At 41.7% G+C, this 24,007-nt stretch overlaps 1 protein-coding gene across 2 annotated transcripts; it reads right to left on the reverse strand.

Moving 5' to 3' along the window:
• Nucleotides 1–7,032: 7,032 nt before the first annotated feature.
• Nucleotides 7,033–11,250, reverse strand: tmem70 (transmembrane protein 70). 2 transcript variants are annotated; one of them, XM_084913389.1, is made up of 3 exons: nucleotides 10,925–11,250; nucleotides 8,446–8,545; nucleotides 7,033–7,636 (listed from the first exon to the last, which is right to left on the reverse strand). In XM_084913389.1, the coding sequence occupies exons 1-3, from the start codon at nucleotides 11,105–11,107 to the stop codon at nucleotides 7,191–7,193; spliced, it is 729 nt and encodes a 242-aa protein (XP_084769515.1). In that variant the 5' UTR covers nucleotides 11,108–11,250; the 3' UTR covers nucleotides 7,033–7,190. The 2 variants fall into 2 exon arrangements, with proteins under 2 accessions (XP_084769515.1, XP_084769516.1); XM_084913390.1 differs by having other exon boundaries at nucleotides 10,940–11,249.
• Nucleotides 11,251–24,007: the final 12,757 nt, after the last annotated feature.

The raw sequence follows: 24,007 nt of genomic DNA on the forward strand, positions 1-24,007 counted from the left end.
AAACGGGGATCGCCCGTGCTGTCCTGAGCCGTCGCTGCGTGACTGTTGCTTTTCTTCGGCATCACTTGTCTGAAGACTGATACAGCTTATCATGACTGTCCAACTTTGCTGAATACAAGTGATTCTTATACCCAGATTGTGTGCATGGACGTGACTCATTTTCGATCTTGGCAGATTAGTGAAAGATGAGAAATGTGTCACCAACTCAACATTATACATGATTCTGAATAAGAGTAATGTTACTAAACGCTCAGAAAGAAAAAGGGTTTCTTTGTACTTGAAGTAATAAGGGATTACAGGTCTGTTACAATGAAGGTTCATGTGAAAATGTGCTAAAGACAAGCTGAAGTAGAAAGAAACATGTTTCCTATATTAGGGATAACAAGGAACACGCAGTGAAGTGATTTTAAAGTTTCAACTTGGTGTTGAATCATGTAAGTCAGATGGAGATGGATAAGGTGAGGGGGGACAGTGGACGATAAGAAAACTTGTGAGACTCGGGGTTCTTCCCTTTTGTCTTCTTTGAGATGAGCAGTCCAGAAGATTTGATCCAAGACGTTCACGGTTAAAAACTGCAGCCCAACCTGTGGCTGTGCAAACTGGTTTGGTAATTTTGGGCTTTTCATCTGCTCATGTTAGATGCTTCATTCAGAATGATTTCCATCATACTTCCACTGAATGTGGCGCAGAGATAAGTGCATCTTCATATTTGGTCGTGCCGTCCTTTCTCCAACATCACCAAAGATGGAAACAAAGTCAGCATCAGGTCAGAGGGATTTAAGTAAGGTTTTCAGATCATTTGATTCGCTCTTATTTTGGACCTGCCTTAAGGTTTTAATAAAATTTCCTGAAATTAAAGTCTAAATTATGGACATTCACTTTTCAAACATCCATCCATTCGCTTCCGCTTATCCTTTTCATGGTCGCGGGGGGCGCTGGAGCCTATCCCAGCTGTCATAGGGCGAGAGGCAGGGTACACTCTGGACAGGTCGCCAGTCTGTCGCAGGGCCAACACACAGGGACAGACAACCATTCGCACTCACATTCATTCGCACATTCACACCTAGTGACAATTTGGATTATCCAATTAACCTATCCCCACAAGCTGCATGTCTTTGGACGGTGGGAGGAAGCCGGAGTACCCGGAGGGAACCCACGCAAACACGGGGAGAACATGCAAACTCCACACAGAAAGACCCCGGCCTGATGGTGGAATTGAACTCAGGACCTTCTTGCTGTGCGGCAACAGTGCTAACCACCGTGCTGCCCTTTTCAAACAGTATTGGTAAAAGTCCGAGTATTATTCTTTATTAGTGCAAACAACTCTTACAGGTCACCCTAGTAACAGTCCCTTGGAGCGTACAGTCTCTAAAACCATCCCAGATTAACCAATGCCCCATCGAGAGATAAGATACCTTTATTAGTCCCAAAAGGGGAAATTTCGTGTTAAGGCTGCCGACCTATTGCACGCAATGGCGGTGCCATCTTACCCTCCGACCATACATATGTAACGGAGTGATTATAGCACAAGTGTTACTAAAGGAGGGAAACCCTCCTCAAAAACGGACGGAGCAGTGGAGCAGCCAAGGGAATGCACTGAATTATAAACTGTATGACTAAAATATAATTTATTATATTTAAACAGTTAAAAATGTAAGATGAATTAAAACAACCCTGGCCAGGGAACAACACAATAAACATTAATAAAACACAACATTAAAAACCCAGTGGCGTCCGCCACGGTATAAAAGTCACTAAAAATTAAAAATCCAGGCAAGCAGTGTAGAAGGGGGAAACCCGGCGGCGTCCTCACCTTCCTGTCCGTGTTCTCCTTCTCCTCTTTTTAAACTTGCTTGTGGTTGATGTTTATTTTTAGGTTTTAGCTTCTGTGAAGCACTTTGTGATTTTTATCTTGAAAGGTGCTATATAAATAAAGTTTTACTTTACTTTACTCCGCTCCGGCGCGCTGGAAAGAAAGGGGCAGCGACAGTCACTACTCTTTTAGCGGCTACCGTTCATTAGAGTGGGATAAGTCAGGAGACTTACCCCGGGCGGGCAGAGCTCTTAACTCTGCCCGCCCGGGGTTTTTTTTTAATGTCAAATATATCAAGTTAACATACCTCCAGCAGACAACTGTGTTTGCTGCACACCTGGCTTGTCTTCTAAAATCACTACTAGAAATATAAAATACAATAAACATCAAATACATTTCAACAAATTTTAAAAAGCACTAAAAGAAAAACAGCCTGTACCTCGAACCTCTGCTGTAGAAGTTTAAAACAACCGTTTGTGTAGAAGACAAAACTTCTCAGGCTCTTCACCTACTCACACAACCATTGTTCACAGCCGCTCGTCAGTACAAATGAGAGAAGAAGAGCACCTGCTGCTACTTCCTCTTTTATACCCTCCCTTGGGTCCCCTGGGTCCTAAAGCCTTCCTCATTACACAAACATTAAATTATATGCAACATTCTCTGACTGGAAGAAATTTGTTGAACATTTAAACCTATTTTCTGCACATTCCAGCACATAAAATAAAATATTATTTTGTGTTTACACTCAGTCTTTCAAATAGATCCAAGTAAAACACAGCAGAAAATAAATAAAATCAAAGACTCAGCGGTCCTGTTGCTCTATTTTCACCTGTAAAGCAGGAGTGGGGCAGGCGGAGGTTTACCCTGGTGCAGGTGAGCCGCAGCGGTCAGTGGAAGAATCCGCGAGTTTCTCTGTGAGTTTCCCATTACGTCGTAGCTACTCGGTGCTTGCTCGGAAGTTTAGGGTTTTTTTTCGCTGTAAAAAGAAGTTTTCTTCCCACGCAGTGAACAGAGGACACTAATGTTTTTGTCACTTTTTATGGAATCAAACTCAAAGTAAGGTCAGTACTTCCACGCTTTAAACGCTGCACGCTCATACTCTCTCCCGCACTCGATATATGATCCATTGTTGATCTGCACACAGCTGTTGCCACGAACGTCGCACTCATTCTCGCAAAAAAAAAGTCACGGTTTTAGTAACGCAGTAACGCAGCGTTCCTACGGGAAAGTAACAGTAATCTAATTACCGTTTTTGCAATAGTAATCCCTTACTTTACTCGTTACTTGAAAAAAGTAATCGGATTATAGTCCATCTCTGCTCACGACCACAGTGAGCTTCTCCAAGATGTGATCCAGTTTGGACTCATAGATCTTATTCTGAGTATGGAGATTAACAGACCACGTGACTTTCGCGCATTGCATGCCGGGTACTCGTGGCAAAACAATAAAAGCAATGCATCAAATGCAAGCACTTGCAGCACCGCAAAACGTTCATTCTCCGGTTCCAATACCTTCTTGCTTTTTCTTTGCCCCCCAAAAAAGGTATGTACAAAACGAAGGAGAACAATGCCGGTCCGTACAAAGACAGACTTGATGAAAAAAATCAAAGGAGTGAAAGGGTTAGACCCTTACGAGCACACAGAGTGAATAAAAGTATATGTTTTTGTCAATGTACCATGGTAATAACAGAAGCGAAATGCAATATTGTGTCAGGACAATTCACTATTTATGCACAATCAACAAAGGAGCATAACGCGACAATTTCTGTTCAGCGCCAGACTTGCTTGTAACCTATATCACCAATTATGTTAAGAAAAATGACGTATTAACTATTACTAAACACTGACCTTTGTGGGAATGCTTGGAGCAGACTAATATGTGAGCTGGAGAGTTCTGGGACGTTATATTTGGTCTTTGAATGGCTGCAATCCAGGTCATCCGTCGCCTCTTTGTTACTTCGGAAACACGACTTGAACAATTTCTCTTCCACGACGTAATCCGATAACAACCGATCTCTTTACCCGTCAGCTTCCCGTGGCTGTCATGCGACCGGCTATTGCAGTTAATAATACAACAGCTTCTTGCCATTTTTTGTGTTTCTTTTTATCGCTGTGTAACTGATTTCAATTGAAAGCCTGCGTGCGCTAGTACCTCTTGCCACAAGTTCCCACAATCCTTTGCGGGTTTACCCCTGAATAACGTCACATTTTCAGTCTCTATTCACGGCAGTCATAAGCTTCTCCAAGATCTTATCCGTGCTGCACTCAATGAGCCCATTTTGACAAACTCACGCCTCGTCCCATCGTTTCAATCCCAGCGGGCAGCCTTGTGGGGGTTTGAACAGCCGGTTCCGCTTCCTTAATTCTTCGATAAGTCAGGGCCAAGCCAGCTCCGATCAGCAAGAACCCTGTTACCATGGGGATACCTGAGAGGGGATAACAGGTGTGACCTGCAAGGCTGCTCAGGTTTATTAGTATCAGGGCAAGCAGGGAAGACACCTAACCAGTCCCCTCATTCGTTCCAGCTGACCTCTGCCTACTTTCTGGGTGAGACTGCAGGATCAGGGGTTAGGACTGTTTTTTTGTTTTTTTTGTTTGTTTGGATTGGCAAAACCAGGGTCATGGTTCCCATCTTCAAGAAGGGGAGCTAGAGGGTGTGCTCCAACTACACAGGGATCACACTCCTCAGCCTCCCCGGGAAAGTCTATGCCAGGATGCTGGGGAGTCCATCCATTAGTCAAACCTCGGATACAGGAGGAACAATGCGGTTTTTGTCTTGGTTGTGGAACACTGGACCAGCTCTTTACCCTCTCAAGGATACTTGAGGGTGGATGGGAGTTTGCCCAACCAGTCTGCATGTGTTTCGTGGACTTGGAGTAGGTATTCGACGGTGTCCCTCAAAGTGTTCTGTGGAAGGTGTTTCAGGAGTACGGGGTCAGTTACGAGCCACAGCTGTTGCAAGAGCTTGGCCCACCTAGCAGGCAATAAGTTGGACTCTGCCAGGGCTGCCTTTCGTCACTGATTCTATTCATGATTTTTATGAACAGAATCTCCAGACACAGTTAGGTGGCAGAAGGCTTCCACTGAGGCGGTCCCAGGATCTCTCAATGATGTGGTTCTGTTGGCTTCATCAGGTGGTAACCTCCAGCTCGATACGGAGGGGTTCACAGCCGAGTGTGAAGCAGCAGGAATGAGAATCAGCACCGCCATGGTCCTCACCCAGAAAGGGGGAGGAGTGCCCAGTCTGGGTCAGGGACGAGTTCCTGCCCCAAGTGGAGGAGTTTAAGTATCTCAGGTTCATGTGTGAAGGGAGATCGACAGATGGATCGGTGCTGCGGCTGCAGTGATGTGGAAGCTGTACCACTCCGTCGTGGTGAAGAGGGAGCTGAAGCGCTCCATTTACCGGCTGATCTACATCCCTGCCCTGCAGAAACGTTTTGCCTGCCACAGCCTTGTGTGCACTCAGAAGCTCAAGTTATTGCAGCACATCCAACATCTGCAACAGGTTTTTTCATGTTAATGTGATGTTAATTTATATACAACAATAATGTTAAAGACATTATTATTTAAAATGCTACAAATAATTCATTTTTAAGTGTCCTAATAAGGTATTGGAACCCCATTCTTTCAAAAAATATTAACTTTTTTGATGGGGAAGTGTTATGTTTCTGTATATATTTTTGCCAGACTTTTGGCTGCTGGGAAATGAATGAGGTGAGCTGATGTGAGTATTCAGCCTTGTGTCCATACACCTGCCATGTTTACTCTAACTAAAAACAAAAACACAAATCGTGTATTTGCTCCAAGGAAAAAAAAGAAACGGCAGTTTTGTGTGCCAGACTGTAAATATGGTGTTCATGGTTCTATATTAGACAGTGACAGTGAATAAGATCACAGGGGGTTAGCTCAGTGTGGGAGCCAACAGAGAACATCTCCACAGTTTTTGGCATTTTTACTTTCAAGCTTATTTTTTCAGCCCCAGCTGGTCAGCTGGGATTCATTTGCTCCCTCCTCCCTCGCTCTAAGGCAGAAGGAAAACAAAGTCACCCAAATCCCCGACAACCATGTACAGCATAACACAGCTAGCAGGTGGTCCGTAGGTGACGTGCATTCAGGTTTCCCTTAATGCTGTCAGCTATCTGTATCTCTTTTAAAGCCTTTCAAGAATCCTGTCACTCCCTTTATCAGATCCTAATTCTTTTTGTCCTGCACAGGTGAGAGAATTATCCTGCAGACATAAATCTCCTGAAAAAAGTGATATCAATTCACAAATTGAACTGTGAGTAAAAAAAAACAAACAAACATCCTGTGCTCGGGACTGTTTTAAGATTTGGAGAGTCCTGGATTCTGCCTGGACTTTGTGGAAGCCTCGAGGAAACTGGACTATCACAGCTGTTTGTGAACTGTGTTTAATATGGACTGTAGATACATGCACTGTTGTCACTTGGTCCTGCGTTTGAGTCCTGCTTTTACATCGGTCACTTGGAAAGCTGATGGCAGTGATGTAGTGAGTAGAAGAGGTTCTAGTGATAACACGAGCAGCTGAATTCTGGACAGGAGAGGCAGACAGTATCTAGCGATGCTAACGAGCTCTAGATTTATTTTTGCAGTACTTATATATAAAACTATGTTAGTTTGTCCAATTAATTTTAATCCTCTGAAAATATAAGACTAGGTAATAAGAAAGGTGTAATTCTTAAACAGTTAATGCAGTGGTCTTGTTTAACTCTTTGATTAAGTCTGCACACATGGACCTGACAGTACAGAGTACATACTGGAGAGTAGCAAACCAGTACAATATGATAGAAGACCCAAACTTGAAGGCCACTAAATGTTATGCATTTGTATATTGATTTTCTGTCCCAGTCCTGTTCTAGGACACACAGCTTGATAGCAAGCGTGAGCCCAACCCAGCAGACACAGAGGACGGCCTCCAGGTAAAGGCTGAGAGAACGAGAAGCCGTTCTCAGCCAAACATGATAAAAGAAACTAAAACAAAAACTAATCTGACAATGTTCAAACAATCAAACTGGTTGTAGAAACAAATGAAAATTAAACGTGAGCTAACATGATGATAGCTGTGGATGTAAGTCTGGTCTCAGCCCTGGAACAGAGCATCCAGCTCTATGACTTTACTCTTGATAACTGACATCATTGCTCACATTTAAAGACTGCAGAAATTAACAGCTTCAGAAAGGCAACACACACAAGTCAGGATAATAAAGTTAGAATTTTATTTTATTAGCACTTAATTACCATTATTATAGTGAAGACAAACGTGGGAGCATTTTGTCCGTGGATGTTTGTCTCTGGTAGACACAGAGTCTGAGCTGTGCACTCAGGTTTACTCGGTCAACAACATTCTGCCTCCTTAAGTCTCAGCTCTTGTCAGGTTGCTCCATGTCATCTGCTCTGAAACTGAACGGTTTATCGTAGCCCATCAGATGATTGTAGTCGTGCGGGACGGGGAAAATGTCCGGGTTTACCAGGAACCCCACCTGCCCGGCGTAGAAAGTCGTGAACATCTTACTGACAGCCGGGATCCTCACCTGGCTCTGGTGGAACACGCTCTTTTTCTCGGTGAGGAACACGCTGTAGGTGACTGCTGTGTAGACATCTTTGTCTGGGTTGTAGTACAGGCGGATTATGTAACCCTTGGTGATGATGTGAAGAAGGATGGGGGTAAGGAAGGTAAAAAAGCCAATGACTCCACAGAAAGCTGCCTGCAAGGCAAAACTCTGGACTCCGAGTCCAGTTTTCAGGAGTATTTGTGGCATGAGGAAGAGACTGGCTGCACTAGTGCTGTACGAGAACATCTTCACCCCTGCCAAAAAACAAGAGTCACACAACCCGTGTTACTTCCAACAACAGTCCACACGTCCACACGTCAATGTCTAAGTAAAGCATGCCCCACTATCAGAGCCATGTTACATAGTTACTTTCACAATTCAGTTTTATTAGTGTGCTACTATTGTGAATTACTGTAAAGACCCTACAAAAGACAGACGGCAGACAGACAACCCAATCTGGACAAGCATTCAGATACAGCGGGCAGAAAGAACTCCCTGATAGGAGTCTTGTTCAATGCGTCCCCTCTTTGTCAGCATCTGTGCCAACATTTCCAACACAACAAACAATAGTGCGTATGCACTGTGTATACAACAGAATCAAGGCGTGATCAGCAAAGGTCCTGTAGGAGCTGACCAATCAGAGCAGAGTGGACTTTTTAGTAGGTGTCCACCTGGCTTTTTTCTTTTTTTAAAGAAAACATCTGTTGAATGGATTAAGATTTTAAAATAAATCTCAATAGCTCTTCACCAACAAACTCACAGGCATCCAGTTACTAACCAAAGTGTTTCAACAGCTTATATAACTCGATGTCATGGTTTCCTGGAGTAAATGAGGAAAAGTCAGTCTTATTATCCTTTCTGACATTAGTCACAATGATGAAACATCCACACCAAGACTCAAACTTTGCCTAATGAGGCCTTGAAGACTAACATTTTGGAACAAGAGTTTAACTGTGTTTGTTTTTGTCTACAGGCTTACAGTTATTGGACGCACTGTCACTGAGACCTGTGGTGAACAACAGCTGTTGTTGTTATATTTCACAACAAGATGCAAGTGACTGACCCCGAACAGCTAAACCCAGGCTGCCAGCATAAATGAGGTTTCCGTGCTCGGAGGGCGGTGCCGTGGAGATGACACGGGTGGACGGACCGTGGGACTGCATCTGGTCAAAAACAACAAAAGGAACAAAATGTGTTTGGCACTGGGAGACGATTTTACAACTACAATTCCTCCAAAAATGGGACGTCGTGCAAGATGTAAATAAAACCAGAGTGCAATGTTTTGCAAAACTCATAGCCACATATTACATCCACAATAGTACATAAAATGTTTAAGATTAGAGAAATGTTTCATTTTATGAAAAAAAAGTCATTTTGAATTTGAGGACAGTAACACATCTCAGAAAAGAACTCGGCCCGGTCCCTTACACACAGGTCTGTGCAGACTGTCAGAACCCTCTGAGCTCTTTGTCCAACTTTACTTCTGAGAAACTCCTTTTATAGTTTTATTAAAAAAAATAAATAAATAAAATAAAATTATATATATATATACACATATATACACACACACACACGCACATATATATATATATATATATATATACACACACACACATATATATACACACACATACATATATATATATATACACACACACACATATATATATATATATATATATATATACACACATACATATATATACATATACACATATATATACATATACACATATACACACATACACACACACACACACTAGGGCTGCCACAAACGATTATTTTGATAGTCGACTAGTCACCGATTATTTTTGCGATTAGTCGACTAATCAGATCATCATCCGTTGGACGTAAAACGTACAGCTTATTGCACCAGCAGCATCTGCTCTTACATAACTATCATTAGCTTACAGCTTTAAGTGTTTAAGGTCTGTGCTAACTAAAAATAAAGACAAGATGATAGTTTATTAAATTTTAATGAAATTTGCAGATTGTTTCGGTGAAGTTTAATAAACTCCTTGCTATCTAAACTATAACAGGACACCGGAGTAAATTCTCGAGCATCTCACACTTCTGATGATCAGCTGTCTGCTTGACGTTTATTCAGCTGTGTAAAAACTATAACTTTAATCTCAGCCAAACCGATTTACTCAGGAACAAATAAAATACTAAAAAAAAAAGCCAAACAATAACATTTTCAAGTTATCTAAGTGACTCATATATCATGTTTAACCTGAGTAACGAAAGACGGCGGTGGGTTTGAAAACGATTTGCCGGGAGTCCGGTGTTCTCACGGCTCTAGTGAGCCTTGCCCCGGCTAGCTATCGAGCTAGTGGGTAACAGACGTCTCCGAAAACGTCGGAGCGCTTTTGAAAATCTGTGGTGTCTTGATAAACTGAGCAGATATTTGAGGTTTACACAGCTACATTCTCACCTGAAAATATGTTAAACGTTTATTTTGTGACCCAGAAAGAATAATAAGAGTAATAGTAAAACTAACTAGCTGCCGCCATTGTTGGAAACTGAGCTGGGCTGCGCTATGAATTCTGGGACAGAGCTACTTCTTCTTCGGGATTTAACGGCAGCTGACATCCTTGTACATGCAGTGCTGCCATCTTCTGTTTCAGTCCGTTATTACACTCTTAAATCCTACTACTTATTCCTGCGTCTTTTGGGATCTTACAAAGCTTCAAACGATGCGTCGACTATTAAATCAGTCGTCGACGATTTTGATAGTCGACGTAATCGTGACTAGTCGACTAATCGTGGCAGCCCTATCTACAATGTACAAAGTAGTGAAAATAAAGAAAAACCATTAAATAGGAAGGTGTGTCCAAACATTTGACTGATTGTGTACACACACACACACTCTCCATTAAAACGTCTGATATATTTTCTCTGTTGTACTGTCAATAAAACATTTATGACGTATAGAAACCGCCACTTGTCTTTCTGTCCATTTTTTATTCGAACCTGGATTATACTTGTGTGTAAATGTTTGCATTAAAAAGAGCCAAAACACATCAAAGTATTTTGTACAGGCGACAGTCAAATATGATGATCACTCTTCAAGAACAACACAACTCTTCAGTCCCAACCAACGAACTAAGGATCCTAACATGTATCAGCTGAGTCTGTAAATCTGTAATGAAGTGGTTACCGGATACTCAGACATGTTCATGTCACCGTTTATCTGTCTGTATTTATTGATGAGTGTAGTATCCATGTGCTTTTGTCTGTTATGACCTCTGTAAATGTTCACGTCAGCACAATCTGTCACATGCTTCTGTTACCATCCAGCTGACATTACCCTCCCTGGGACCGCCCACGTCACTGTACGGCTCAGCTGACACATTTACGTCACTCACTCAAAATGACGCTTAAACTTTCAGAACAGCGGTGAGCATGTCACTGTAGAAACGCCGGTTAGCTGTTAGCTGGAGCAGTGCAGCATTGTTACTCATGACATCATCAGCGTAGCTTAAACGTATGCAGTAAAGCGTCACGATGCTGACGCTCATGTGTCGTATCTATCCGTGTACCTGACGGTTAAATACCTCGTTGAGAGCCAGGAGCGAGTGCCTGAGAGTTAGCTGGTTCCTCCTCACTGCGCTCACACAGCACACGGAGAATGGCGCGCGATGCTGCGCGAAATTAAACTGACTGTTACTGAAAATCCGGGGAAGAGCTCGAGACCGTAACCGCAGGAAACGCACAGACAGCATCTTTTACTTTTTTCTTTACTTTCTTTTTTATTACTGCTAAAAGCGGCTCTGACTCTCTGACCTACGAACTTCACACACGCTGCAAATCTCGCTTCCCGTTTCTTCTTCTTCTTCGTGTTTAACGGCGGTTGGCAACCAACGTAAAGGAGCATTACCGCCTCCTACTGTTCCGGAGTATGGGTCAGACAGTGAGTTTACACGCCTCCCGTTTCTTCTTCGTCTGTGAGGCTTAATGTGTCTACTGCTGCATTAGCGCCATCCTGTGGAGCGGACTGATCTTTGCCCCGAGACTAAGAGTATGTCTCCTTCTTTGTGGTTATCACAGTAAACACAGAAGCCTTTTCTCGATATATTTTCTTTCATAAATTGGTTTGTTGTTCAAATACAGATTTACTAACAAACTGAAGCAGCTTCATGTGTGTTAACACAACACTTCATCACATTCACAGCTTGTTGTCTAACATTCTCAAACTTTTCTCAAAGATGCTCTCAGATGTTATTAGCGCTATCTATCACAGTATCAGGATTTAAAACAGTGTTTACTTTGTTGTTCTTATTACATAAAATCCCAGTTCAACATGCAGGCTCTACATTTTCATTTTTTGTCTTCATTTTGTGCACAAGACTGTTCATTTCAGCTTAATCCCTTTTAATCCAGTTATATAGAATTATTTCTCTTTAAAACTGTTTGTTAAGCACAGTTTACTCAATAATATCTCCTTTTTACTAAGTCATACACTTTAAAGTCAGACATTCAGAGATCAGAGTGTCCTGTGTGTCGACTCATTCCTCACACACACACACACACACACACACACACACACACACACACACACACACCACGTTTGCGGCGTTTGTGAGGTAGAGACTGCACTACCGCTGAATCGTTGGTTGGCCGACAAAACGGCTCTGCCAATGTTTTCAGCTAAATCGCTGGACATGCTGGTAGGGAATCGGTGAAGCAGCTCATGGCAGTGAAAAGTGACCGTGAGAGGAGCGCAGAAACACAACCTGACCACGACCGGCACACTTTAGCGCGGGAGGTTTTCTTGAAGCTTTTATTTTGGTATTTCCGTTGACCCGTACAATAAATTTGCATATTAGCTAAATATTTAGTTTCCCGTAACATTTAGATTTAACATTTAACATTTAGATTTAACATTTAACATTTAGATTTAAATATAATATTTAGATTTAACATTTAGATTTAACATTTAACATTAAGATTTAAATATAATATTTAGATTTAACATTTAAAATTGTGTTTTAAATATAAAAAGTTACAAATATTTTACTAAATGTTGTAAAAAATGACTCGAAAAAACATGTTTTTGTAAGATTTAGACCTAAATGTGGAAAAATGTTGCCATTAATTTCGGCATGTTTCAGTTTACAAACGGCGCCCCACTCAAGGCTGTGTGCTCAGTGCACTATTGTACACCCTCTTCACCTATGACTGTGCCCCCAAAGCAACACCTCCATCATTAAGTTCGCTGTTGTAATAGTAATTTTACAATGTACGTTGAAGGGATATTACTGCCCTCTGTTGGTGTGTCTGTGCATTACATGCAATAAAAGGTGTTCGTTAAAAACATCAGGTTATGGGCCCAGCAAAAGGACGCTGCTAACACTCTTTTTTGGGAGTCATAAACAGCGTTGTGGGATTCACAATGGAAGATAGACTATTTATTGACAAGCTGAGCGGACCGGAGAATTGGGCAACGTGGAAATTTCAACTGGAGCACCTGTTGAAAGCAAAAGGACTGTGGGGTATGGTACAGGAGACGGAGCAGTTAGCTGCGGATGCTAATGCCCAAGCACGAGCTGACTTTGAACGGAAGAAGGAAAAGGCATTTTCAGTGCTGGTACTGAATGTAAGTACACCCCAATTGTACTTGATAACAAACTGTAAGACCCCCAAAGAAGCATGGGAGATGCTAAAAGCACAGTTTGAAAGAGATACTGTTGCTAACAAGCTATTTCTGAAGAAGAAGTACTTCTGGTGTGAAATGAAGGAAGGAGAACATCTCAATGATCATTTAAAGAGGATGAAGGAACTTACTGATCAGCTAGGGGCAATAGGTTCTGTAATTGAAGAGGAAGACCAAATTGTCACCCTTCTAGGTAGTTTGCCACCCAGCTATGCAACTGTTGTTACTGCTTTGGAGACAAAGATGGACAGTCTGACACTACAGTTTGTTCAACAAGCCTTGATAAATGAGGAACAAAAGCGAGTGCTTACTGACAATACCACTGTGTCCAGTAGTGTATCAGCGATGTCATCTCAGATGCATAGAAATGAGCAGAGTGGATCAAAAACAGTGGGAGCAAACAGCTCCGACTCATGGAGATGTTACAAATGTGGGAAATAAGGACATATCAAGCCTGATTGTCCAAGCATTAAAAAGAAATATAAAGCCCACAAGGCTAAAAGCATGGTGTATAAGGACAAAGAGGACTCATATGAGGGAGCTTTTGTTGTAAATGAGTCATGTGAAAGTGATGCACAGCAAGAAGAATGGTTAATTGATTCAGGAGCATCAAAACATATGACATGGAATAAAGAAGCACTACAAAACTACCAAGAGTTTTCAGAACCACAAACAGTGAAACTCGGTGATGGCAGAGTAGTTGAGGCTTTAGGTCTGGGCAACATAACAATGAAAATGTCATTCAGAGTTAGTGATGGAAAAGATGTCACAATGTATGATGTGCTGTATGTTCCCAAATTATCAATGAACCTTTTCTCAGTGGGAGCTGCTGCCAAGAAGGGAAACACAGTGAAGTTCAAAAGGACTCATTGCTACATAAGAGGAAAGAATGGAGCTCTCCATGGAATGGGAACACAAAGATCTGACGGTTTGTATCAGCTGGATATCGAGGGAAACTGCACAACTTGTCATGGAGCGTCAACTGCTTCAGTTCCAGCAAGTATGTGGCATCAGCGCCTAGATCACACTACAAATCTGAAAAAACTCAAAAACTTGGTAAAAGGAGTTAGCTTTACAAAAGAAGAGGAGGACAGTTTTTGTGAAGCTTGTGTTGAGGGCAAATTATCAAGAAAGCCTTACAAATCAGTGGGAGAAATACGATCGAAACGCAAGTTGCAATTAGTGCATAGTGACGTTTGTGGTCCTTTTCAAACTGAGTCACTACACCGTTAAAAAAAAAATCCTAGAAAAACAGTAATATTCCGGCAGCTGAGGGGCCAAAATAATATCATAAAATAACAGAAAATAACTTTCTCATAAAAATACGGTTATTTTCAGTAATGACAATACAGTTTGTTGCCCTAATTTTACATGGGATTTTGCCTTTTTCAAGTGCTTTTAAACATTAAATTAGGAACATGTTAATGTGATTAAACAATGAAATTACCTATAAACAAGGTCAATGAATGCGGCAATATGAATAATAATACTTAAATGTACAGAAATATACAGTTAACAGTTGGTTTAAATAATAATAATAGATTGCATTTATATAGCGCTTTTCGAGACCCTCAAAGCGCTTTACAATTCCACTATTCATTCACTCTCACATTCACACACTGGTGGAGGCAGCTACAGTTGTAGCCACAGCTGCTCTGGGGCAGACTGACAGAAGCTGCCATATCACACCATCGGCCCCTCTGGCCATCACCAGTAAGTGAAGCGTCTTGCCCAAGGACACAACGACCGAGACTGTCCGAGCCGGGGCTTGAACCGGCAACCTTCTGATTACAAGGCGAACTGCCAACTCTTGAGCCACGATCGCCCTAAGTATCACATGCAAAGTTGCCAAACACATACTGGGCAGAAGCTGTTGCTACTGCAGCTTACATACAGAATAGGCTCCCAACATCTGCGTTAAAGAACGAAACACCGAATCAGAGATGGTATGGAAAAAAAACAGACATTAGCCATATGAAAGTATTTGGATGTGTTGCTTATGCTCATGTTCCAGACACAGAGAGCTGGACAAAAAGGCAGTGAAAGTTCCTGGGATATGCAACCAATGCAAAAGGCTACCGACTGTGGAGGAGAAAAGAAAAATACTGATTCGACTTCAATGATTTCAATGAAACAGATTTTCAATGCAAACAAAGTGAAAATGATCTCTGTTTGGGGAATGAGGTGACACTACACACGGGTGAAAGACAAACAAGTACTGAGGAGGCTGTCGCCAGTGAGGCTGCAAAAGGAGATCAGCGGATCAGAAGACCTCCAAACAGATATGGATTTGAGGAGTTTGCTGACGTAGTTACACTTGACCATTATGCAAACATCTGTTGTGTCACAGAACCAAATACACTGGAAGAGGCTATCTCAAGTCCAAATGCAAAGGAGTGGAAAGAAGCAGCTGGTTTGGAATATGAGTCACTGCTGGAAAATGCCACATGGGATTTAGTGGATCTACCAAAGGATCGCAAAGCAGTTGGATCACAATGGGTCTTTAAAGTTAAGCATCACAGTGATGGACAAGTGGAAAGATACAAGTGCAGACTTGTTGCCAAAGGCTAGTCACAGATTTATGGTGCAGACTATGATGAAACATTCTCTCCAGTTGTACGATTTGGTTCAATTCGTACACTGTTATCATTTGCTGTGCAAAACAATCTAAATGTGCATCAAATGGATGTTGTGACTGCATTCTTGAATGGACACCTGGAAGAGGAAATCTACATGGAGCAGCCAGAGGGTTACATCAAACCTGGGCAGGAACATCTAGTGTGCAAACTAAACAAGTCAATATATGGACTGAAGCAGTCTCCACGTTGCTGGAGCAAAGCTTTTACAGAGTTCATGAAAAGCATTGGTTTTACACAGAGTACTTCAGATCAGTGTGTGTTTGTTAGAACAGGTCAGGAGTTGGAAATATTGGCTGTGTATGTTGATGATCTGATTTTGATTACAGAATCAGCAGAGAGCATGAAGAACTTAAAGGACACTCTGAAGAAACACTACCAAATGAAGGACATGGGTGAGCTATCCTACATTCTGGGCATCTCAGTGGTCCAAGACAAGGACAAAAACCATGTTGTGCTTCATCAGAGACAGTATATTGAAAACATACTACAAAAGTATGGAATGGACAGTGCCAATCCAGTAGCAACTCCAGCTGACACAAATGTCAAATTAAGAAAGAGTGATGATGTCAGTCAACCTGTAAACCCAAGCATGCATCAGTACATGGTTGGAAGTTTATTGTATGCTGCCATGGCCACACGACCAGATATTGCACAAGCAGTGAGTGTGGTGTCAAGGTTCAATGCAAACCCAAACACTACACACCTGACAGCTGTGAAAACAATCGTGAGATATTTGAAAGGAACTCTAAACCTGGGGCTCAAATATCAAAGGACAGAAACAGGAACCTTGGTTGGGTATTCAGATGCTGATTGGGCAGGTGATCAGGACGATCGACGTTCTACAACTGGAAACATCTTTCTACTTGCAGGAGGTGCAGTCAGTTGGCTTAGCAAGAAACAAGCAACAGTTGCACTTTCAACTGCAGAGGCTGAGTATATTGCTTTGAGCCAAGCTGCACAAGAAGGAGTTTGGTTAAGACGACTACTAACTGAGCTTGGAATGGAGACCACAGCAACAGTGATCCTGGAGGACAATCAAGGAGCAATTGCAATCGCAAAAAATCCAGTTGATCATGCAAGAACAAAGCACATAGACATTCGTTACCACTACTTTTGTGAATGTGTGCAAAATGGACAAATCCAGCTGAAGTATTGCTGTACAGAAAACATGAAGGCTGACATCTTAACCAAACCTCTGTCTAGACAAAAGTTTGAGTATCTCAGAGAGAATATTGGACTGTGTTCAGTTTAAAAGGGCTATCATATGCTTAACATGCCTATATTATGCTTATGTTAAGATGTCAAGCATATCCACACCGCATTCATTACTCCAAGGCAAGACTGGCCAAAATATTTCCAAACATAGATGCAAGCTGTGAGAGATGTAGAAATCCCTCTGCAGATTTAACACATATGTTTTGGTCATGTCCAACTTTAAAAGCCTACTGGTCAACACAAGGGCGTAGATTTGGTTTTGGCATTGGTGGGGACGGATGATTCAACCACCGAACCCTGTTTCTTTTTTTTTTTCCTTTTTGTTTTTGCTTCTTAATAAAAAAGGAGAAATATACTTGCCTACATATGCTATTCTACGTGCTTTTAAACCATTTAAAATTACAATTCATAGTTTTATATGTGAATTATATAATGTTAAATTACTATTAAACAAATGACTGACTAAGTATTTTAGGCTTTAGTTTACTTCAGCCATATTCCATATAAATCAGGTATCATACAAAAATAAAAACAGCTTCAAATACAGTCATGACAATAAAAGAATATGACTTTAAGGACTTAACAACATTACTTCAGTTATAATACACCAACATGTCTTATACATTAGCACTAAGGGAACACTGAATGACCTGCTGGGTTTTGTCCATAAAACTACTCATCTAAGATTACCACAAAGTAAAAGATCTCTCAGCAAAATTATGCAACAGTTTAGGCACTACTGCCCCGATCAAATCAGTGAGCTGGGATTTTCTATTCTAAACATGAGCTACTGTTACAGCAACAGACATGGACTACATGTCCCACACAACAACTCAATGTCCACTATGTGAAGCAGCCAAACACATGCCTGCTCCTCTCGTTAACTGAGATAAACTGCTGGCATATTTGTTTTACATCTATACTGTCCAGTCTGTCCTGGTGGACATACAGCAGCATTGTTTAATCTCATTTGCGTCATTGTTGACCTTAGCCATGTTTTTAGTCTTCTGAGAGCACTGAAGCTTCTTTCAGCCTCAGTACCTGCGTTTTATCCACAGATTAACATTATTATTCTGTGCTTGATGTGTCTCACCTTTGACCCTGGCTCTTCCCCTCTGACTGCACTAGGACATATTGCCACCTGATAAAATAACACATTGATTAATGCCATATAAAAAGTGAGACATGTCAATTCAGATTCTTTGTCAAATATACACTAATGAATCAATTTGCATCAGCAGCCTAACAGTTGTCATGATAATAAATACTAGTTAATCTACAGCACCAAATCATCAGTCAGTCACCTGTGACCTCGCCTCTTCACCTCTGTCCGAGCTACAACATGGCAGAGCTGCCTCTGTCACCTGATGAATAACAGTGAGACATTCCACATACATGCAGTCACACATGTGCTTCAAATACAGTCATGAACCAACAAGTCATCATCCAGTTTCACCTGTGATCTTGTGTCACCATTACTCTCTGAGCTTTGTGTTGGTTGGAATATTTGCAAAATCGTGACTACCTCGTGATATTTTGTCTCAAAAATGAACTCTATGAATATGTCAGCACCATTAGGATGTAATTATTGTGTCACCAACATTTTAACGTTAGACATATAATTCTAACAGCCTCTGTAAACTAATATCCTGGCTGCTCGAGGCTGACGTTTTCTCTGACAGTTTCAATCAAAATTAGAAATGCTGCTCTGAGACTGAGAGAACTAATAGTGCTGCCTGCTGTGCAGTTAGTTTCCAAAACACGTTATTCGTGGTTACATACAGTTTGAGTTTTACATACATTAGACTGATGTAGGCCAAAGCCTAGCATAGCCTGTAACGTTATTGTGACGGACACATTTTATGAGTTAATTTGGCTTTAAGTGACTTGCAGGTTTCTTTGAAAAATACTTATATCCAGGTTCTTCCTCTTTCCTGCCGTCCTCCTCTCCTCCTCGCAGCGCAGGTTCGCCGCTGCTAAAACTAAACAGAGCTCCCTGAAAGGCTCAGCCAATCACATTGGCCATATTTGTCACATGAGCTAGGACTCCAGTAGAGGACGTAACTCTTTCTGCACCGCTGGGTGAATGAGACGTTGACAGATCGTTTTTTTTTCTTTCTATCGGGTTTGATTTTCTTTACTCGAATAGATCAAATTATTGGTGGGGACAATTCAATAATCACTGAATATTGGTGGGGACATGTCCCTTCCGTCCATGCCAAATCTACGCCCTTGGGTCAACAATTTTCAAAACATTGTCTGAAGCATTGAATGTTGAGCTTCAACCCAATGCAGCCATGGGTATATTTAGTGTCACAGATAGACGACATAGAACATTAAGGAAGAGTCATAAAAACATAATCGCTTTCACTACACTGCTTGCACGCAAGAAGGATATTATTGCATTGGAAGTCAAAAAAGCCACCCAAAGTGGCTTTGTTGTTTAGTGACCTGACACAATTTATACAGTTGGAAAAGATAAAGTACGCTCTCAAGGGGTCGAAGGAGAGATTCTTTGCCGTTTGGGATACATTGCTAAAACATTTAGAGAAAATTAAAACCATACCCACCTGATAGACGCTTGACAGCTGCCGTGCATCCTTTTTCTGCATGATTGTGATTAATTTTGTGCAAATTATTGCCCTTTAAGTGCACATCTTCAAATATGGTGAATTTCCTTGTACCTCATTTAAATTCGCTTTATTCATTTATTTATTTTAATTTAATTTGTTTCCCTTCTGGATCGGCGTCCAACATGTTCTTGGGGTGGGGTAAATATATAAAAAGGAGCATTGTGGCCTTGCTACATGTATATCTTTGTACTACCATTGTTGATGCTCAATAAAAAAAACGTCAAGCATATTGTAATGCAGAATAATAGTTTTGTCTAAGATGGACACAGTGCATTTTTTTCTTTTGTGTGAGTTCAAAACAAAAGAGAAAATGTTTTATTTTCTAGTAACACTGTGATATAGGTGCATATTTTTTTGGGGAAAGAAATAAGCAATGGCAGTGAAGTAAGTGAACTCCATGGTAAAATGAAGTGGGAGTGTTGTAATAGTAATTTTACAATGTATGTTGAAGGGATATTACTGCCCTCTGTTGGTGTGTCTGTGCATTACATGCAATAAAAGGTGTTCGTTAAAAACATCAAACGCAACCATCGTCGGCCTGATCACTGCTGGAGAGGAGACGGCTTACAGGGAAGAGATGGCTCAGCTGGTGTCCAGGAGCCTGGAAAATAATCTCTCCTTAAATGCTGAGAGGACTAAGGAGATGATTATTGACACAAGAATGAGGAAAGACCAGCACGCCCCACTATGCATTAACGGGACTCAGGTGGGTAAAGACATTCAAACTCCTCGGCACCCACATCAGTGAGGATCTCACCTGGACTCATAACACACGGTAGATCATCAAATAGGCTCAACAACGACTCTTCTTCCTAAGGAAGCTGAGAAAATTTGGACTCACCTCAAAACTTCTCAGTAACTTTTACAGATGCACAGTGGAGAGTATCCTGACAAACTCCATCATAGTGTGGTACAGGAACAGCACCACTCAGGACAGGAAGGCTCTCTAGCGTGTCGGCAAAACTCATCTGTACCACTCCCACCACTACAGGACATTTACAACACTCCTACCATCTAGCAGACGCTACAGGAGTGTGAAAGCAAGGACAACCAGACTAAAAAACAGTTTCTATCCACAGGCCATCAGGCTACTGAATCACTGACTATGTCGAACTGTTCAGACTAGAATGAGAGAGCTTCTGTATAAAACTGTTAAGCGCGCGTCACCATTTTGAGATCCGCGGCAACGTGTCATGCAGGACGCATCTCCCTTCTAGAAGCAATGAGAAATAAAGTGTTAAATGGTCTAGTGAGCAGTGTTTTGTCTTTCATCGGATGCCTCTGAGGAATCAAAAGAACTCGGTGAAGTGTTGATATTTAACAACACCTTAATATTGCATACTCTGTATAAATTATCACTGTGACATTGTTGCAGCCATTGCTGGACTGGTCATCGGGCATACCGGGCATTTATCAAGGAAGGTTTTGAGGAAATTGGGCCTTGCATCTTATTCTTAATGAATTTATCATTGTTAGTGGGCTGTGTCCCGACTGCTTTTAAACATGCGGTAGTGCACCCTGTTCTTAAAAAAAGTAATTTCGATCAGAAAAACCCTGCCAATTATAGGCCAATCGCGAAACTTCCGTTTTTATCACAATTTTAGAGAAAGCCGTCTTTCTCCAAATACAGGCTTACGTAGTTGCAAATAATATTACTGACAAATACCAGTCTGGCTTTAAGCCACACCATAGCACTGAAACGGCACTGCTAAGAGTCTATAATGAGCTTCTTGATCTTCTGGTATTTAATATAGAAAATATTATTAAAATATATTCGTTTTGAGCTGAAAAGGAACACATTTTGTCCCGGACTTCAGCTAGAAGGGAAAAAGACACAAAGCTGGATTTGTTCTGTCGTTACGCTGCACAGCTGCCTCTTCTTCTCTCCCCTCTCTCTCCTGTTTCTACTTCAATCATGAAACTGATCAATGATCAGCTGATCGGCTTTTCTCTCTTGTTTGTTTATCGCCCACTTCGCGCCAGAAAGAGGAAACCAGCGGATGTCGCGCTAAACAACAGCAGCACGTTTAAGCTTGATCAGCTGTTGTTAGAATTTATTTAATATTACTTTCTAGTATCAGCTGATGTTTGCTGGAGCCACAGCTGTAAAGCTGCTGGTCATGATGTCGGTTTGGATATGTGGTGAGTGGGAAACATGAAGATGAAACCAGGAGATGTCCTTACTGAATCATCAAAGCTGAACAGGTGATGGAGAAACAGGTTTACCTTTTAGGTGACATGGATGAGTTGAAGTTATGAACTGTTTCTGAGAGACAAATAACACCAGGATCCTTTTCTGTGTAGCTGACAGCTGGTAACTGTGCAGGGGCGGGTCTAGCAAAGTTTTGCCAGGGGGCAGGTAGGGCATTAACAGGGAAAGGGGGGCACAAAGAAATACTTTTCTTTCTTATTCTCATTTAAAAGGTTTCGCTTTTAATAAATAATTATCTGAATCTTACAACCAAAGTTTTTATCTGATGTAAAATGTATAGAAATCATACATATACCAACAAGACAGCGTACATCACTGTCACAACAGCGTCTGTTTTCATTCAAAGGCTTTATGGCTTTTCCTATAATACCTCGTCAAAATGCCCGGGCCGATTTTTTTGTCCCAGTCCAGCCCTGGGCACGACACGCAGTGAATTAATCTGAGAAGGTGCATTAAAAAATAAATGGCCGGGCCAGCGGTGCACTTCGCAAATTAGCTCGCATAGACACATTAGTTGTGCCGCTTCTTAATGACGGTATCTTAGCTAACAACCCCAACTACCAGATTCAACTTGTAATTGGCTAAAAATAACTTAGCCAACCGGTGAGAGGCACGTTGCTAGCTGGCAGTTTTTTCAAGCGATGTTGAAATTTTCACATTCCAACACTTCAAATGCTTCAGGAGCATCCATCAGCATGCCATCAGTTAACCCTTCGCGTGCCACAGCTGGCACGCGTGCCCAGTCCTGTCCTGGACCATGGTGGTGACACTCACCAGTCTCCAGCCTCCTTCCTTAGCCTCAGGGTGCTGGACTTGGGGAAAAACCCTCCATGCATGGTTAGGAGTTTCCTGGTCTTGATGTCAGCGGCTTTTATCTCTTCCTTTGGCCAACTTATTATCCCAGCAGGGTACCTGATCACGTGCAGGGCGTAGGTGTTGATAGCCCGGATCTTGTTCTTACCGTTCAGCTGACTCGTCAGTAGGGATGGGTATTGATAAGATTTTCACGATTCCGATTCCAGTTTCGATTCTGTTTAACGATTCGATTCTTTATCGATTCTCTTATCGATTCTTTTTAAAAAAAAAGGAGAACACTAAGGTCGATTAGCTTAGAACTTTGTTTTATATCTTCTCTTTGAACAAGATAGAAATTTAGGAGTAACATGGCCTTACAAACCCAACAGTGAGATCTTAAGAGATCCAGCCTATGGCTCTTCCATGGGGTGTCACAGAGTCCCCAGGAAAAAAAAATTGTAAATGTAAAATAATAAAATAAATATTCTTCTGTAGCAATAACAAAGTATAACATAAATTATTCTGTAGCAATTACACAAGAATATCCAGTAATGTCCCTGCCTACAATTAAACACATTCACTTACCGAAAATCGGGGCATCTGCTGTGGCAAATCGGTGCAAGCCTTTGACCACAAACTTAGTCACTGCTCGGTGACATTCGTCTATCCTGGCCTGAAAGGAGACGCTACCGGTAAACTGCAGCGAGAACTGCCAGCATCTGAGCCAGACTCTGTCTGTCTCATCATGGTCACCTAAATGCACAGTAATGGCAGGTTTTGTGATAAGGCAGATCGCGCTAACATAATATGCACTGTTAGTTGATTATTTACCTGCCGCATTAACGGGAGAGGACGTGCAAACGTTACCGCTGCTGCTGGGTTGAGATTCACGAGTCCGGAGCAGAATTAAAATTACGACATTCATTTCAGGTCATCGCGTGTTTTGTGAGCAAATGCTTTTGCATATTCGTAGTGTTTCCTCCCTTAAATGAAATATCTACTTTGCAAGTATTGCAAGTTGCCCTGTTGTCATCCCTTCTCGTAAAGTATAACCAAACTTTTGAGCGTTTGAGCCGCCATGTTTCCTGCCAGGTAAATGACGCTCCGCAACGTGGTGACGTCATTCGGGGCGACTGGAATCGATAAGGGAATCGTTTGCAAAAATGGCAAACAATTCCAAGGAATTGAAACAGTGGGAACCGGTTCTCAACAAGAACCGGTTTTCGATACCCATCCCTACTCGTCAGGACTTGCCTGACCCTCTGCAGGTACTTAGTGGTTGCAGCTTTTCTAGCGACCTCTTCATGGTTCTCATTTGCCTGTGGGATCCCGAGGTACTTGTAGCTGTCCTCTATGTCTGCAATGTTGCCTTCTGGTAGTTCGATTCCCTCAGTTCTGACTACCTTCCCTCTCTTTGTTATCATCCGACTACACTTCTCCAGTCCAAACGACATTCCAATGTCATTGCTGTATGT

The sequence above is a fragment of the Perissodus microlepis genome, chromosome 18, assembly GCF_051167445.1.
Source record: "Perissodus microlepis isolate ML-2025 ecotype Zambia chromosome 18, ASM5116744v1, whole genome shotgun sequence".
Lineage (NCBI taxonomy): Eukaryota > Metazoa > Chordata > Actinopteri > Cichliformes > Cichlidae > Perissodus > Perissodus microlepis.

Coding starts and splice junctions, on each gene's coding strand:
- tmem70 (XM_084913389.1), bottom strand. CDS start 11,107: ATGCTGTCTGTGCGTTTCCTGCGGTTACGGTCTCGAGCTCTTCCCCGG. Junction 8,546..10,924: donor ACGAGGTATTTAACCGTCAG/GTACACGGATAG, acceptor GTTTTTGACCAG/ATGCAGTCCCACGGTCCGTC. Junction 7,637..8,445: donor CCTGGGTTTAGCTGTTCGGG/GTCAGTCACTTG, acceptor GTTTTTTGGCAG/GGGTGAAGATGTTCTCGTAC.